General features: G+C 37.9%; 1 protein-coding gene across 3 annotated transcripts in view; it reads left to right on the forward strand.

Annotated features, from left to right (window-relative positions):
- Nucleotides 1-19,454, forward strand: part of CSMD3 (CUB and Sushi multiple domains 3) — a 1,155,643-nt gene that overhangs the window by 683,913 nt on the left and 452,276 nt on the right. For all 3 annotated transcript variants that reach the window (XM_045006341.1, XM_045006342.1, XM_045006343.1), the window contains 2 exons: nucleotides 4,171-4,358; nucleotides 8,719-8,907. In XM_045006341.1, coding sequence (XP_044862276.1) covers nucleotides 4,171-4,358; nucleotides 8,719-8,907 — 377 coding nt within the window. The remainder of the gene's footprint in view (nucleotides 1-4,170; nucleotides 4,359-8,718; nucleotides 8,908-19,454) is intronic.

Raw genomic sequence — 19,454 nt, forward strand, 5'->3', positions numbered from 1 at the left:
ACTTCCTTTGCCAACTTTTTTAATGTAGGTCCAATTTTATATTTTTACTCGTGATTATTCCTTGTTCATGCAAATAATCCACCAAGGTCATGTTTATTTAAAATAAAACATTGGGATCATTTGTGTAACTAAGGGACTACTCATTAGAACTGAGCAGGAAATGGATTTCCCATCCTGAGAGAGTTTTTGGGATTTGGGGAAAAAAATGTCCTATCCCAATCTGACCTCCTATTTTCCTTCCCTTCACCTATGGTATTGGTTGTATCACTCTCTTCAGCGAGGAAACCAAAAAGTCTGTAGCTTAGTTTCTTGTGACCCTAATTTTGTTAAATATACAGCCATGTTATTCCCCCTCCCCATTTTACAACTTTTTCTACAACTTTATATATTTTATGCAAATCTTTGCATTTCAGTTCTGTGTTCCAAGAGAGACACATGCTGCTCTAAACATTCATTGGTATAATATTTAAAGATATTAGTTATGGGTTCTTATGGGTCTTTATGAGAGGGGTAAAATATATATGGTTTTATTTAGGGGGTCTAAAATCTTTAGATCCCTCTAGTTTGCATCTTCTACATGGGAGGGCACCACTTGGCAATACATATTTCCTGCAAAAATAAGCCACCTTAACCTTTCAGCTTTTCACTAGCACAGTGGTTTCCATTCTCACTCCATGTCATTCTGAATTCATTCCTCTTCCTACAGTTTCTCCTTTCCCTGTCACTTTGAAGATCTATAGGACTCAGCAAGTCTGATAGCCTTGTAGCTGTACCCCCAAAATGCTTCTGTCTCCAAATATCATGGCATAAATATCTTGGTAAAAACTAGAATAAAGAGACATTTGCTGGCATAGAAAATCCATTAATTTTCTGGTTTTAGGTCTCCCAGTAGATTTATTTCATATTTTGTTGTGTTTTTATGAATTTCTGGTCTCTAAAGATTCTACTCCTTCTGGTGACAGTGATAGCTGTGACAATGGATATGTTGGTTTTTTTTATTGTTTTTTTTTGAGTCTTCACCTAGACAGGCTGACTTGAAAGAATAGCAGTGAGAAATGTGAATTGCCACTCTTCATCTTGTGGCATTAATCTTGAAGCCTAATTATGACAATTTAAATGCCAATGCTGCTAATCATCTCACTGCTGATCAGCATACCAAACATATTTGACTAATGAGATTATTCAGTATTTGCCTGGACATACTGCTCAAGTCCTGAGATTGCATTGATTTGATAGGCTGTCTCTTAAAAATAAGGCCACATGTTGTGAACGTACATATAGTTTAATGTTTGATTGATTTGATTTATTTTGTTTGGCTAGCTGAAATGCTTGCTACTTCTGAAAAAATGAGATTAGAAATGACATTTGTTTTCTTTGTTTAAATGTGTTGGACTCCCACAGAATGGCTTATGGGATGTTATAGTCTTCAATAAAACTAGGCCCACTAGCAACACAGGTTTTTCAGATTAACTATCAGGACACTGCTTAATTTCTGGGAGGTTTAATGTTTTGGGAAATGTCATTTTTGAAGGATTAGGAAGGAGTCATTAGAGAGGACTCTACCAGGAGCACAAAGGGGGTTTTGGCTGACTTGGCTGACTTTCCTGTCAGTTCCCAGACTCTTTCTCAGATAGGAGGGTAACAAGCAAGGGAATATGGAGGTGTGCCAAGAAGTCAGGATGTGGGTGGTGAAGAAAAATTACCATCAGTATGTGACTGTGCCCTCTAAGTACAAATGCAAAGTAATCCCTTCACCAGCCTAAAACTTTCAAACAAAAACCCCATAGACATTCCCTCCTTCACATATTCCCCATCCTTGTCACACAGACATCCTTCCTTTTTCACACCTTCACCTTCACCTGGATACACCTGTTATCAGGTTTCCTATAGCAGCTATCGCCCTCCTATTTTAGTCACATTCTTTCTTCTTCTGGGGGTTCAATTTTGCTCTCATGCTTACCTGATAGTTTCTCTGTGGAGAAGAAACCCAGGCAGGAAGCTGTACAGAATTTTTTTTCCTCTGCCTTACTATATGTGTGGCTAGGGAGAAGGGAACTGGAGATGCCTGAATGAGGTGTGATTTCTGGTATTAGGGCTTTACAGATCAGAATCAAAACCCAAAATCAAGTAAGAAGCTAGTGTGGCCTCTAGAGAGTAGGTGTTTTATATTATAAGGAACCGTATCTGCACTAGCTCACTAGTCCTTAAGGGCAGAGCTATGCATGGGACCCAAGGTACTCCACGACACAATGGGACCAAGTGCCATGTCAGTGACTCCTAAACTCTGCAGCATTAACCTCTAAATTCTGTGGGAATGTTAATTTGTTCTATTTCCATGAAATATCATTCATTCCCACTCTCCACTGCCTCACAAACATACACAGGAATGACTCATAGTTGAAAATATTCCTTAGTGTAAAATTCCTCAATAATTATTTTCAACCGTGACTTTTAACCTCCGCTAAGTTCTCCAGGCAGCTCAGCTCCAACCCTTCATCTTTTTCTATGATTATGTTTTCCAAGCAGCCCATCATAGAACCTCCTTCTCCCATTGTATCCCAGGGAGGATGGTAGAGTATGTAGCCTGTTTCATTGAATCATCTCCCTGGCTCCTTGGACTTTGGCATCTGTACATGTTGTACAGCACAACAGTTATTAACAGTTACCATTACAACTGGTTGGGCAGGTATTTCTCCATGCTTAGGGAATAACTGGAATCTCAGATACAGTGGTGTAGTAATTTTTGATGGCTGCTGACCTTTTAATGTCAATCAATATAGAATGCATTGCAATACACTTGAGAGTCTGTAAATTGCAAGATTCACATTGGAGAGACAGATCTCAATCAACCAGTCAAATGCAGATGTAAAACGATGCTTTGGGCCACTGATAGCATCTGAGACTTCAAGAGTAATGGGGTATTCAGACACACTGCTCTTCCTTCACAAATGTTAACATATATCCCTCAAGAATAGGAGTAGAAACCACCCCTTGCAATGATATATACACATTCCCTTATTTACCATCACTTCTGTCTTGTCTCAATTAAGCCTTAACTAATGCACTGTCATCTAGCTCTCTAGACCTTACTTAGAAGCTGTAACAATAAAAATTCGTATTAGGATTCTGTTAAAGTAAAAGGCACTTTCATGTTGTTTGTGCCTTATAGAATGAGACATTACACAGCAGAAGAAAGCATTGCCATATCTCTTTTGTTCCTTTTCTTAATAAATTGAATACAAATTGTTCTAATGACATTGGGAATTAATGTTGTAAATATTATAAAATAATATTTTCCAACAAACCCATTGGGTTGATTTTTTTCTCCTATGATGTTAATTGAACCAAAATTTATAGACAAGAATGACTTAAGTTGAGTTCCTAATTCCATATTTAAGCCACCTAAATGAATGTGGCTGTTTCAGAAGTGCAGGGTACCCACTAGTCCCATGAAAGTGAAGAGTTTTGCAGTGACTCAGCACTTTTTCAAACCAGCTATGTTTATTTAGGTATCTACTCATTGTAGGACTCCATTTTTAGGCACCCAGTTTTGAAACTTTAGGCCTTTCTGCACAATATTTTGAAGACACTCAAATTGTGTGCAAGCCTCTCTTCGTATTAGAAAACACACCCGAGTTGTATTGTTAATAATATTGTACATTGGATGTTATGTTGAGAAGTGATTCAAATGATCTGTTTGGATAATGTTCAGGCTATTAAATCCATAGAGATACCCTATATGAATCAATTCTTGCTGCTTCACTCATAAAAAGAATCTCTTGTACATATCATATAATTTTGTTTGAATTTTCACCTTATAATGGCAATAAAAATGAGGCACAGACTATTTCTGAGAGATTATTGACTCGCTGGAGTAGATGGCACAATTTTAGCCCATCACATCCTCCTTGAGAGGCATGAATCCTTGGTAAAGTATGTTCCTGACACCTTGAATACGACTGTTGAAATAAATACTATTGATTTACATTAGGTTTGTTAATCCTCAACATTTAAATATATGTTACATTTAATTTGAATAAGATTTAAAATCTGAAATGTTGATTATGTTTACATCAATGTAATTCTAATACAGCTATTTTATATATATGTCTGTATGTGTGTGTATATATATATTTGTGTGTGTGTGTGTGTGTGTTTTCTCAACCCTAGATTTCAGACTGAACTCAATTACGATGTTTTGGAAGTTCACGATGGACCAAATCTCCTGTCTCCACTTCTGGGTTCTTACAATGGTACACAGGTCCCACAGTTTCTGTTCAGTAGCAGCAATTTCATTTACCTTCTCTTTACAACAGACAACAGTCGTTCTAATAATGGATTCAAGATTCACTATGAAAGTAAGTAATGTTTAACTGTATGCTTTTGTCCCCCCCCCCATTTAAACACAATTGTACCCGTGTGCATACACAAATACACACAAATTTTGTCCCCGTCTGTACTATCCTGAACTACTCCTACCATCCATTCAGCTGAAGAGGATTTGGTGGGATTCTTTCCAGAGCCCACTAAACCTTTCCTTAATCAGTCAAAACAGTTTAACTGCGGAGCAACATGCAAGACATTTCCTTAGGATTTGCTGCTGCTGATTTTGTACTCCCACTACTTACTAGTTTAATAAACAGAAGACTGAGATTGGAGTCAATGGATGATAATTTTATATCTTGTTATCTTTTCTTTTTTACAGCTAGTACAATGTATTTTTGTGTGTGCAAAACTATATAAAATCAGTGACTATGATAACATTATGGAAGTATAGGTCACAATGTTCAAACTTGGTTGGGCATTTATATCTATGCTTTGTCACCTGAATTAGTGGCTTGATTTTCAGAGGGGCTGAGTATGTGCACCCTCACTAAAGCTAATGGGAGTTTGTGTTGCTCAGACCCTCTTAAAATTAGGCCATGTATTAATTAATGCCTAAATATAGATGTAGGTGTCTAACTTTAGACCCAAAAATATGAAACTTTTAGTTAGAGCTCTCTTCAAATACATTATTATTATTAGTTATTTTTCTCTATACAGCTCTAATGATTATCACACTATAGAAAACATCTCTCAAACTGAAAATGTATCTACAAAGTGAATTCATAAATATTAATATTTGATCTTGTCCTTTACTTTCTACATAATTCAACTCTATGGTGAATGTTAATGGTAAATTAGGTTCTTCTTAGGCATTGAGTCATATTCTGATGTCACTTTCAGCATGACCTACATATTTCAGATTGTAGTGTACAGTAATTGAAATGAAAAATGTCATAATAAAACTTTCTCATTTAAATTACTCAGCAACGGTGTTCTCTCTTGGAAACAGTGGTGTGTATCTGTCTAGGGAAACTTGCCAGGTACACAAGGAAGGTGTTGAAATATGTTCCAAGGTGCTAGGAAGGATGGCATTCATATAATCTTTTTTAAAATCACTTGGCAAAAATGGTTTTGCAATAGACATCAGCTTAGTTATTTTGTGTGAACAGCACTTTATATAGCAGACTAGTGCATATCTCACTGACCTTGGCAGCATTACATAGGTCACATTCTCACATGAATAAGCTGTTCTTGAATGACTTCTTCAATGTACTCAACATCTATTTAACATCAGGCATGTAGGTCTTCTGCTTCCAACTTTTTTTCTTCCACACTAATGGTTACTGGAACTACTACAAGAGAATAATTCCCACATGATCTTATTGTTTAAGATCGTTTGTGACCCTTTTACATTATCCCAGAAAAGTAACGACACTGGTGTTAAGGTACAATGTATAAGGACTAACTTCTATCGCACAAAGTTCAGGCTGCTACAAGTTCCTGTAGGCACTATGTGAAGCCTGCTTTCAAAGTGTCTGCAGTTGATCTAAGAAAATCTGCTAGCAGTTATAAAATGTTTTGTGTTTCTCCTCCCTGGACTTTTTCTTGTACCTGATGGATAATTGAAGATCTGCCCCATTTTTTTCAGCTTTAACCCCCCTTGATGTATTTTAAAGGCCAATGACCTTTCATCCAGAAAGACTGGATGGTACTTTATCAAAATCTATCAGTGCCTTTCCTTATTCATCTGGAGGCATAACCGTTGAGTGACACAAGTCACTGTTTCTGCTCAGCATTTGAGCACACCATATCTTCACTGTACTCTGCTTCAGCTTGCAGGGAAGTGAATTGTGAATCTCTGCCCGACAGTGCAGATAAATATTATTTCTTGTTTGGAAACACATGGAACAAATTGGAAGTGTTTAAAGGAAATTGTTATGGTTGATTGGCCACAAAATTGAACTACCTTCACAAAGGTTCATCTCAGCTAGACCCTCAGGAGTCCCTCCTTTAATTTTCCTTTATAAAGCACTTCTTCTCCTATGTAGAATTGCCTTCACAGTTCTCCACTCTTGCAGTCACACTCAATCCAAGACTGAGAATCTGCAGAGATAATACCATTAGAGAAGTTAAGTTATTGGTAAGTAACTTAGATGACCTTATCACTAAACACGTGTGTGCCCTATTGTGCAGTACTTTTTGTTTTTCTGTATATCTACATCATAATATTTTACAATATCATGAATTATTGGTTTAAAAAATAAGAACAGTATAATACAAAATTACATGCAGAACTTCTGTCAAAATATATCAATTTTTGGACCAGATTACCACCATTTAAGGAATATTTTTCCATTAATGACCTGAATAGTTTCTCTTGGAAGAAAGTTATTGTTCATTTGACATTTAATTACATCTACAGTGTAAGGCTCAATAATAGGTGAGACCCATATATTGTTGCATAACTATGTAAAATATATTGATACATAACTCAATCATAGACAGATAAGGGCGACAGTATTTCAGGTATGACCTCAAAGCAATATTGTACTTTGGGGAGGGAAGAGAGGAATTATCTGCCAGATTCATGGTCATGCATTTTTCTCTTGGTATACGTTTTATCATAGAGTAGATAGGAACTTGATGAGCCTCAGACAGGGCTATGGCATAACCCTTCCTGCCCTCCACCCCATTCCCAATAACCAAAATACTGAGGCATTGATTCAGGAATCAGTTACATACATACTTAAACCCATCCCTGGTCAGGGCAGACGTAAGCCCAAAACTTTAATAGAGCTTAAACACATGCTTAAAATCAAGGGCCTGAATCATATAAATTGAATATGAAGAGTAGCTTTCTGATACTCTTTCTTTTCCCTTATGCACACAAATAAATGGTGTCTCACCTAATCACAACTAAAGTTCAGTATTGTGTATGCATCTGTTCAAATTCTTCCAAGGCTCCTACCATTTCAGCACACATTATCCTATTTGCTTTGTCCTGGGTACAGAATATAAATAAAGCTCCATCAATTTCATATACATATATTTTGAGGTGCAAAAGTCTACACTTACTACAAATGAAAAATTCAGAAGACAAAGTCAATCTATTAAATATAATGTACTACCAAAGTAGTTTGTCCATTCTATTAGAAATGAACCAAATCTGTGATTTTATTTAAAATTGTCTTTTTTAATACGATTTTTTATTTTCTAAGATAATTATATTGGCAATGAAATATGTATTAAAACTATAACATGACACATTCAGAATATACATCTTAACACTATATTTTATAAAGAAGAAATGTGCTTCAGTAGTAACTGTTCTGTTGACTATCCACTCAGGGTATCTGACAGGGTAGTAGCTGTCCCATACTCAGGCTTTTTCCCTTCTCATCTGATTCTTCCTGGTTCACCTTATGTTCTTCAGACCAGCTTCTAACTGACTTTCCCTTATGGGTAATATTAGTTAGCAATGGCTCCTTTACAGCATCCAGCTTTTCCACCATCCTATTGGTATCTGATGCCTTTCTCTGCCTTTGTTTTTCTGTACTGTTGAAATTATTTTTTCTTCTACCTTGCTTGGATAGAGTAGAAAATTCTTGCCCAACCATTCTCTTTGGACTACACACTTCCCTTTTCTGGTGCTTTAACTTTTCTCTTCTAAGTATACTCATTCCATTACTGGTACTGATTTCAGAAGCAAAACAATCTATCACACTTTTCCTTCAAATATCTCGGAGGAGTTTCCTAGATTCAGTTCTTAAGGTTTTTGGTTTGTTTTCTTTTAGTTATAACACTTTTGGCAGTAAAATGTATTCTTTGGATTGTTACAAAAACAAAACAAAATACCAAATCAACCAGCCAATTAACCAACCATATAAGATTCTGAATAGGAAATAAAATCAGAAATTGATGTTTGCTTTCTGCAATAGATGCCTTTCTGTTTGTAGCTAGAATTCTCTGAAATGTCATTTCCATTCTTATACGGTCTATTAATGAACTTTGTTTTGTTTCCTTAACTGAAATATTGAGATTTGTGTTTTCCTTTTGTGTTTTTCCCTCCCTGTTTTTTCATACTGGAATTATGCATAATCAGTCTTTCTTGAGAAACAAACTTTAAAGATTCAAATTTTGTGACACATCTAAAATTAAGCAGTCCCTTGTTCTTTCCTCTTCGGCTCCTTTTCTCCTCTTCTCTGTTTCTGCAGCAGCTCACATAACAAGTGAATGTAAGATGTTAAGCTATTCAGTTACACACACAAGCATAGGCTAAGATAACTTAGCTAAATATGTGTATAATAGTGGTTTGCTATTTTTTTCCAGCAGAGCTGAATGCTTTTTAAAATACAGTACTTAGTTTTTTGTCATGTTTCCTTTGCATTCCAGGTGTAACAGTTAATACCTATTCTTGTTTGGATCCTGGCATACCAGTTCATGGACGTCGTTATGGTCATGACTTCTCCATTGGTTCCACTGTATCATTTAGTTGTGATCCAGGATACAGGCTGAGCCATGAAGAGCCTCTGCTATGTGAAAAAAACCATTGGTGGAGCCACCCGCTCCCAAATTGTGATGGTAAGAATGAATTAACTAGGTATAAAAATGTATCTATGCCATGTATGTGTTTTTCTGAGACATTATGAACTCTGATGTGCCAATATAAAACATTTAAGTTTAAGAACAAAGAAGCATTTTTATATAATGTACCATTTTGTACAGAAATATGTAATTGTAGAAGCAGCTCATTGAACTGGTAGATAATAGACATCATATCTACATTAGAGTGTATTTTACCTTGTTAATTTATTTGCCAATTAACTTAAAGTATTTAACATGTTAGTAAAGGCTCGTCTGAACTAGGGCTGGGTGAATAACTGAGTTGTTTGTTTGTTTTTTAATCAGAACTGCCAGTGAACTGGAAAAAAATCAGTTTGGGTTCAACAGAATCAAAATAATTCCGAATTTTTTGGTAAATCAAAAAAGTCCACTTCAGGTCATATGAAACATTTAATTTGACCTGAACTATTTCACTCCTGGGAATTTTAAAAGGACTAGACTCACAAGACAGGAATTGTGGGGAGGAGACGGTGCTGGTGTCCCCATATAACAGTGGATAAAAAGTGGAACAGCTTCTACAGGAGAGATTGAGATAGACTTTCTCCAGAGTACGCCATTGCCCCATACTCTTTTGGGAGGTGGGAAACGCAGGTTTAAGTCCCTGTTCCACATCAGGTGGGGGGAGGGGAGGGAACTAAACCTGGCTCTCCCACAACCTCAGTGAGCACTTCCTCCTACTGTGTAAGAAAAAAAAATCATCTGAAACTATTTGGTGAATTTGTGTCAAATTCACCAATTACTTTCAGGTTGGCAAAAACTGCACTTTTCAATGAATAAATTATTCATCCAAATATTTAAGCCAGCTCTAGTCTGACCCTCTCCCCCACCCCCCACCCTTTTATTCCAGGATAGAATCACAGAATATCAGGGTTGGAAGAGACCCCAGAAGGTCATCTAGTCCAACCCCCTGCTCAAAGCAGGACCAACCCCAACTAAATCATCCCAGCCAGGGCTTTGTCAAGCTGGGCCTTAAAAACCTCTAAGAATGGAGATTCCACTTCCCTAGACAATCCATTCCAATGCTTCACCATCTTCCTTATGAAATAGTTTTTCCTAATATACAACCTAGACCTCCCGATTTCCAACTTGAGACCATTTCTCCTTGTTCTGTCATCTGCCACCACTAAAAACAGCCAAGCTCCATCCTCTTTGAACCCCCCTTCAGGTAGTTGAAGGCTGCTATCAAATCCCCCCTCACTCTTCTCTTCTGCAGACTAAATAAGCCTGTACTCCAAATGTGGCCTCAGTAGTGCCGAATAGAGGGGAATAATCACTTCCCTCTATCTGTTGGCAATGCTCTCACTAATGCACAATATGCCATTAGCCTTCTTGGCAACAAGGGCACACTGTTGACTCATATCCAGATTCTCATCCACTGTAATCCCCAGGTCCTTTTCTGCAGAACTGCCGCTTAGCCAGTAAGTCCCCAGCCTAAGTTCTTCCGTCCTAAATGCAAGACTCTGTGCTTGTCTTCGTTGAACCTCATCAGATTTCTTTAAGCCCAATCCTCAAATTTGTCTAGGTCACTCTGGACCCTATCCTTACCCTCCAGTATATCTACCTCTCCCCACAGCTTAGTGTCATCCATGAACTTGCTGAGGATGCAATCCATCCCATCATCCAGATCATTAATGAAGAAGTTGAACACAACTGGCCCCAGGACCGACCTCTGGGGCACTCCACTTGATACCAGCTGCCAACTAGACATCAAGCCGTTGATCACTACCCATTGAACCCGACGATCCAGCCAGCTTTGTATCCACCTTATAGGATACAAATATGGTTGGGTATCCATTTAATGGGTAATCACTTAACCTCCAGTAAAAATTCAGGTGAAGATACAACTTCAGAAGGAGCTGAGATCTAGAGTCACTTTCTTTGTGTATGACTTCCACAAGACTGCATTTTCCCAAATCTCAACATATTAAATTCTTTATTGCTGTGTACTTGGGCTATCACTGAACCCTGTTTCCCATTCTGGCAGCCTGAGCATCCATCAATACCACCTCTGGGTTGAAACTGTGTATATGGATGTGAAGTCAGACAAAAAAGACAGGTTTGAATGGTAAATTCAAAGTGATGCCCTACATCTGACATTTTGTATAAAAGGTCTTCTTTTGAAACAAGAGCTGCAATGAGCTCTCTGTCAGATGAGAAGATGGTGTTCACATGATATTTTCACTCTGAATGTTTTTCAGCAATTAACTATTGCCTCCGCCTGATTATTGTATTGGGAAGGCCTGACATAGTTCTTGTCCCCTCTTTCTTGATTACATTTGAGGTATTTTTCAGCATTAGTTTCCTATCTTTACCCCATTAGTAAAAATATTTATATGGGTGTAGAACAACTTGCATAACAGTAAGCATTATTAGAGGAAATCTGCTAGGTTAGCATTAGGGTCTGTTCAGTATAAATTCTGTTGCTTACTGTTATGTCACATATATAAAGCAGAAGGCACTATTCTTATTATTAAAAAATTGCCCATAGAGTTAATATCTGCTGATATTGGATAGCAAGTAGAAAACTGAGGATTAAAGGTTAATGAAAATAATAAAGAAGCTGATTGACTCAGGAATGCCTAGTTTATTATGAAGAAAATTATTGCATTATTCATGATCTTCCCTATTGCAGTTTTTGGTATATATGAGCTTTGCACCTGACTTTTTTAATTCAGCAGACAATTCAGGTTTGAAGCTGAGCTTCATTTGGAGGTGCCATGAAATGTTGATCTTAAGGATTTGCATTGATGAAAGGGTGGGTGAAAAGCCCCCTCTCTGAAGCTGGCATTCTGTCGTTGTGGGATACACTTCATAATAGGGTCTCTGAATCACAGTCACACTCTTTGAGTGAAGAGCTGTAGATCTCCCTTAACCCCTAAAACCAGAAAAAACTAATTTATGCTGAATAGACCTCATATATAGGGGTAATGTTTTCTTATGTTGCTAGGCACTAGATGCTTACCATCTAAAACAAACAATGTTAACATGCTCTCTGTGAATAATATGCTCTGCTGTGCAATAACCTTACACATTGTGATACATTTCTTCTTCAAGATGCTGAACTAGCATGCAATTCATCAAGTAAATGAGATTTTTTTTTCTCTAGAGCACATTGCTAAAAGGCAATTGTCCATTGAATAAATATGCTTTAAAGGCAGGATTGAGTGTATTTATTCTAGTAAATTTCATCAATTCATGGTTACATTAATTTTAATTTAATTGCTGAATCTTTAACTTTGGAGTGATTTATAAATAAGACTAGGTCTAGACTGGACCTTAGGGAAGTGAACATTTGCCCTGTGGGCTTGCATCAACAATGTTTTGATTTAAACTGTACTTTTCTGGGGAGAGAAAATCCTGTAGCAACTCTTCCCATGGAGTGTGTGTAAATATTCAGGGTGTGGAGAGGAGTCGGTAGCAGAATATCTCTGCATTGGCTCCTCTTTGAAGTAGAAGAAATCTGTTGGATGGAACCCATCCTATTCCCTGGAGGAGAATAAATTATAAAATAATTTATATTTGTTCAGTGCTTACATATTACAGTGATGAATTAAATAGAAAAGCCCATGAAGAAATGAATAATTCCTTATTCAATACAGGGTATGGAGCGTGTACAGTAGATAATGTTTTCTGCACATTGAGTATAAAAAAAACCCATCTCATTCTGTGAGCACCATCCATGCCGTGCTCTGAATGAGGTGGGGTCCCTAAAGGAAAAAAAAATTACAGGGTGTATCATAGAAACTTAGAGATGGATGGGACCTTGAGAGGTCAACTAGTCCAGCCCTCCTGCACTGAGGCAGGACCATCCCTTACAGTTGTTTGTCTAACCTGTTCTTAAAAACCTCCAGTGATGGAGATTTCACATCTTGGAAACCTATTCCAGAGCATAGGAATAGTATAGTTATAAAAGTTAAAAAGTTAAAGTTTTAGTTAAAAAGTTTTTCCTAATATCTAGGCCTCAACTGGAGTATTGTGTCCAGTTCTGGGTGCCACATTTCGGTAAAGATCTGGACAAATTTGAGAAAGTCCAGAGAAAAACAACAAAAATGATTAAAAGTCTAGAAAACATGACTTATGAGGAAAGATTGAAAAAAATGGGTTTGTTTAGTCTGGAAGAGAGAGGACTGAGAGGGGACATGATAACAGTTTTCATGTATATAAAAGGTTGTTACAAGGAGGAGGGAGAAAAATTGTTGTTCTTAACCTCTGAGGATAGGACAAGAAGCAATGGATTTAAATTACATCAAGGGAGGTTTAGGTTGGACATTAGAAAAAACTTCCTAACTGTCAGGGTGGTTAAGCACTGGAATAAATTGTCTAGGAAGGTTGTGGAATCACCAACATTGGAGATTTTTAAGAGCAGGTTTGACAAACACCTGTCAGGAATGGTCTAGATAATAGTCCTGCCATGAGTGCAGGGGTCTGGACTAGATGACCTCTTGTGGTCCTTTCCAGTTCTATGATTCTAAATCTCCCTTGCTACAGATTAAGCCCATTATTTATTGTCCTATCTTCAGTTGACATGGAGCACAATTGATCAGCAACCTCTTTATAACACTACTTGACATATCTGAAGACTATCAGGTTCCCCCCCCCCAATATTTTTTTTCAAGACTAAACATCCCTAGTTATTTTTATCTTTTCTCAGAGGTCAGGTTTTCTAAACGTGTTATCATTTTTGAGGCTCTCCTTTGGACTCTCTACATATTTTTCTTAAAGTATAGTGCATAGAACAGGGAAAAATACTTCAGCTGATGCCTCACCAGTGCTGAGTATAGTCAGACAATTATCTCCTGTGTCTTACATATAACATCCTTGTTAATACACCCCCAAATGATATTTGCCTTTTCACAACTGCATAACTTTACTGATTCATATTTAACTTCTGATCCACTAAAATCCTTAGATCCTTTTCAGCAGTACTACTGCTTAGCAAGTTATTCCCCATTTTGTAGTCATGCATTTGATTTTTCCTTTCTACATGCAGTTCTTTACACTTATCTTTATTGAATTTCATCTTGTTGATTTCATACCAATGCTTCAATTTTCCAAGGTCATTTTCTATTCTACTACTTTCCTCTAAAGAGCTAGCAACTCCTCCAAGCTTGGTGTGATCCATGAATTTTATAAGCATACTCTCCACTCCATTATTCAAGTCATTAATGAAAATATTGAAGAAGAATAATGGACCCAGGATAGATCCTCCGCCATGCGATCCACCTAGATTTAACAGATACGATGTGTGCCCTTCTGGGATCTCACCTGAAAAATAATCACTAACTGTTCGAAGATTATTTCAACTAGTTCTTTAAGTTCCCTAGGGTGAATTTTGTCAGGCCTTGCCAACTTGTGTACATCTAAGTTATCTAAATATTCTTTCATCTGTTTTTCCCTACTCTACCATATGTTCCTTCCTCCTTGTTGTTAATAGTAATTATGTTAAGCATCTGATCACAATTTATCTTTTTTTTTTAGTGAAGATTGAAGCAAAATAGTCATTAAGCACTTCAAACTTCTTTATGTTGTCCATTATTAGCTGTCTTTTGCTGAAAGTAGTGGACCCACACATTCCTTTGTCTGTCTTTCTCTTGCTCCTAATATATTTATGGAACCTCTTAGGAACTGTTAGCTATTCTCTTTGAGAATTCATGAAGAATGGGTGAGGTTGCAGAGGACAGGGGAATGGCAAACATAGTAACTATCTTTAAAAAGGGGAATAAAAAGGAGTTGGGGAACTATAGAAAGCCTAACTTGAATGCCTGCAAAGATACTGGAGCAAATTATTCAGCAATTAGTTTATAATTAATAAAGGTTAATAGGCTTATAAGGAGTAGCCTACAAAGTTTGTCAAGAACAAATTATGCCACGCCTAATTTCTTTCTTTGACAGGGTTACTGGCCTAGTGACTGGGGTGGGGGAAGGGCAGGGGAAGATGTAGATATGATATCTCAATTTTAGCAAGTCTATTGACATTTTCATAAGCAAACTAGGGAAATATGGTATAGAGGAAATTACTATAACGTAGATGCAAAACTGATTGAAAGACCATACTCAAAGTGTAGTTATCAATGGTTTGCCATCAAACTGGAGGGATGCATCTTGTCGGGTCCCACAAGAGTCTGTCCTAGGTCTGGTACTATTCAATATTTTCATTAATAACTTGGGCGATGGAGTGAAGAGTATGCTTATAAAAATTGTGGATTTGTGTTTTTCCATATTACTTTTCCAACAGATATTTGAGAAGTTAGGATTCACAATTACTACCAGGCCATATGTTTTGGATATTTGTGGTTTTTGTTCTAGAGCCTCATCTACCTGCTCCTTCCAATGCCATGGTCTGTACTAGATTTCTACTATGACGCCACCCCTGTTTTTCCTCTTCTATCTTCACCCAAAAGACTCTCATCTGATCTGCTTTCTTCTGGATCTCAGACGAAGTGTATCTATTCTTGATATATAATGCAACACCTCCTTCCTTGTTTTCTCCTACCTGTTCTTCCTATACAAGCTGTACCCTCTATACCAATATTCCAGTCATGAGATTTATCCCACCAAGTCCCTGTAATGCCAGTTAAGACATAATTAGACACTTTTAAGTCAGCAGGTCCTGCTAACCTGCATGCAAGAGTTTTTTAAATCATTAGCTGAGGAACTTGCTGGATTGTTAATGCTGATTTTTCAATAAGACTTGGAGCACTGTGGGAGTTTCAGAAGACTGGAAGAAAGCTAATGTTGTACCAATTTTTGAAAGGGTAAATGAGATGACTCAAGTAATTATAGGGCTGTCAGTCTGACATTAATCCTGGGCAAAATAATGGAGTGGCTAATACAGGACTTGATTAATAAAGAATTAAAGAAGGGTAATGTAAATAATGCAAATCAACATAGGTTTCTAGAAAAGAGATCCTGTCAAATTACCTTGATGTCTTTTTTGTTGTTGTTGTTGTTGAGATTACAAGTTTGGCTGATGAAGGTAACACTGTTGACACAATATACTTGGACTTCTCTAAGGTGTTGACTTGGTACAGTGTGGCATTTTGATTAAAAAACTAGAATAATATAAAATTATTACTGACACACATTAAATGGATTAAAAAATGGCTAAATGATTGGTCTCAAAATGTAATTGTAAACCAGGAATCATTATCAAGAGTTTCCAGTGGGGTTTCCGCAAGGATTGGTTCTTGGCCCTACAGTATTTAACATTTCGGTTAATGACCTAGAAGAAAAAAAAATCACTGGCAACGTTTGCTGATGACACAAAAATTGGGTGAGTGGTAGATAATGAAGAGGACAGCTCACTGAGTCAGAGTGACCTGGATTGCTCGGTAAACTGAGTGCAAGCAAACAATATGTGTGTTTTAATGCAGCTAAATGTAAATGTATATAGCTAGTAAAAAAAGAACATAGGACTTACTTATAAGATGAGGTACTCTATCCTGGGAAGCAATGATTCTGAAAAAAGATTTGGTGATCATGGTGGATAATCAGCTTCCAGTGTGATATTGTGGCCAAAAAAGCTAGCACAGTCCTGGGATGCATAAATTGGGGAGTCCTAAGTAGGAGTAGAGTGGTTATTTTACTTTTATATTTGGTACTGCTGCGATCAGTGCTGGAATACTGTGTCTTGTTCTAATGCCCAAAATTCAAGAAGGATGTTGATAAATTGGAGAGGGTTCAGGGAAGAGCTTCCCCATCACAAAGCACAGCCCATGCCCATGGCACAATCCTCTTCCCGGTGGGTTGCTGAGGTGGGCCTTAGACCCGCCTTGCCATGAGGCTCAGCCCCTGTAAGTGTCTCCGCTCCTGTTCCTCCTCTTTCCCCCAAGGCTCTTCCTCCTGACCAGGCTGAAAGCCAGAGCCGGACTGTGATAAGAGCCTCCCAGGGAGCCCTGGACCCTCCACCTGCCCTGCCCCAGAGCAGACCCAGGCTTGTATTTCTGCCCCTGGAGCATGTCACCCAGGCTAGGTCGAGGGTCTGAGCTTCCCCACAGTGACCTGGGCTCCCTAGATGGCTCTTACCACAGTCCAGCTTTGGCTTCTGGCCTGGCCAAGAGGCAGGGCCACAGAGGAGGTGGGGCTTTGTGCCCTCCACTACCGAGGTATTGGCACTCCTGGTCAGAGGGACAGATGAGCCTTGGCAACCTTTCTGTAACATCTTGTATGCTGCAGGCAGGCAACACACCTCCTGGGATGTCAGGTTAGGTTGGCAGATGAGTTGCTTTGTCCCAAAGATTGCTTTGTCCTCTTCAGAAGGGGGAGTCCCTATCCACCACCACCCTACTTCTCCTTCTTCTGGGTCTGGTGGCCTCGAACCTCTCAGTTCTGTGGGCAAATTGATCCTTCTCCTTAGCCACGGGCTCTACTCCTCTCCTCCTGTTGCCTATACATCATACCATGTACCGGGAGACCTGGGTGTGGGGAGGAACGTTGTCTACTGCCCACTGTCTGCTGCTCCGCAGCCACTCTCTTCAATGCAGAGCAGCTGGTTCTCCTTCCCATTCTTGTGCCTTGATATTCTATAGTTGACTAGCATCCTGGATGTCTCGATGTGTATCCTGTCAGTGAAGTCCTTGTGTTCCTGGGTGTTATACAGATGAGTTCTCTTACCTATTTCATGTAGGACCCCATCAACAGATAACTCTCACACCAGGTGGTTCCTCCTGCTGAGCTTTCTTTGGCAGGGACATGCAGGCCACATTCCCAACAAATCAAGACCATAACCTGTGTTAAAACCTCCAGGATTAGGATACCTGTCTGGCCAGACCCTCCACAGATACAGGCAGAGGAAGAGCTGGCAATGGTGTTGGTGACTCACTGTTTTCCTCACATTATGGGTTTTTCCTTGTAGAGGACCTGTCAATTGGGGAAAAATACGTACTTCCCTGGCTTCCTCTGCTGATGAACTTAGCTGGCTAACTTCTTAAGTCTCTGAGCTGCCTTCATCTCACAAGCCACATCATAGTTAGATGAGTTATGCCACTATAAAATTCTTGTAAAAGAGTGCAGCATTAGACCCACAATCTTTATCAGGTGATAATTATCAATCCTCATCAATGGAAACCTTTTTTGTCAAAGTTAGTGGCTATATCTTTTCTATATCCATACAGCCAGAAAATTATTTTTATTTAATTTATTATGTATATTTAATAATGTAATCTCAAAATATAGTATGGGGGATGCAATTCAATCTTTTACACAATTAGACAAAAACTGCAAACAATGCCATGGATGGATGGATAGATAGATAGTTTAGATAAAGAACAGCCATTCTCCTCAAAGAACTGTTAGAATAATCATTCAAAAAAGTTGTATTTCAGAGGAAGAATTAGATTACTCTGAGAAATGCTCAGGGAAGTATTATCCTTTCTCTAGTATCTCCTTTCTCTAGTTTTACACGGATCAAACTCAGACCATTCCCATTTTTACCTAATCCACACCCTTACCTATGAAGGTGAATGTATTCACCTGAATTTTCTGTCCATAATCCCTTCACAATGACTAGCCATTAGGAATCATCTTTTTCTTCTGACAGAAGTTCTCAAGTGTTTTCCTGTGTGGCTATTCTAACAGAACTTAACCTTGAGCTTTAACAGTATAATATACTAAAACAAACAAACAAAACAGTGTAGACACTCTTGTCGAGTGGTGGGCAACCTGCGGCCTGCACATGGCCCGTCAGGGTAATTCACTGGTGGGCTGCGAGACAGTTTGTTTACATTGACCGTCTGCAGGCACCGCCGCCCACAGCTTCCAGTGGCTGCGGTTCACCATTCCCAGCCAATGGGAGCTATGGGAAGCGCAGTTGTAAGAAAAACTAATGGAATATTAGTGTTAATGTATTTTTTAAAGCCCTAGTCCTTTAAAATATATTCTTGTTTCATCTTGAGGATAATAAAATTTAAATTTACCTTTAAAACCATTTCTTGACTTTGTGAACTTCCAGGAATTGATTTTAATTATTTAAGTTATTTATTTATTTTAAATAACACTGAAGCTGCTAGCATAGATGAAATATAATGGAAATTGGAGAAAATGCAGATATTTTTTGTAAACTGTTCACAGCTTTACTTATCATCTGCAAGTATTGTAGTAATAAATAGAGTTATTAGGTACTAAACAGCAGATTTGGCCCCTAGTGATGCTTAAAATATAGCAATGTAGCCTTATTCTCCTGTTTCATCATAACAAAAAAATGCTAATAAATGTTAATTTTCATTCAACGTTACAATTAAGAATAAATGTTGCTCCATTTGATCTTCATTTACATTAAAAAATTGAGAACATCAGCAAGAAATATTGTTGCAGCCAGAGGGAGTGCATTTAATGTTTATATTGAAAACATGCAGATGGCCCAAATTAATTAACAAACATGATTTTGCAGTATACTGGGGAACACATCAGAGGAATGTGGAAAAGAGATTATACTCTTTTTGTTGATGGTTTACTAAAATAAAATTACATACGCTAGAAAGTATATTGCTGATAGTATGTACCCATGG

The sequence above is a fragment of the Mauremys mutica genome, chromosome 2 (genome assembly GCF_020497125.1).
Source record: "Mauremys mutica isolate MM-2020 ecotype Southern chromosome 2, ASM2049712v1, whole genome shotgun sequence".
Classification (NCBI taxonomy): Eukaryota; Metazoa; Chordata; order Testudines; family Geoemydidae; genus Mauremys; species Mauremys mutica.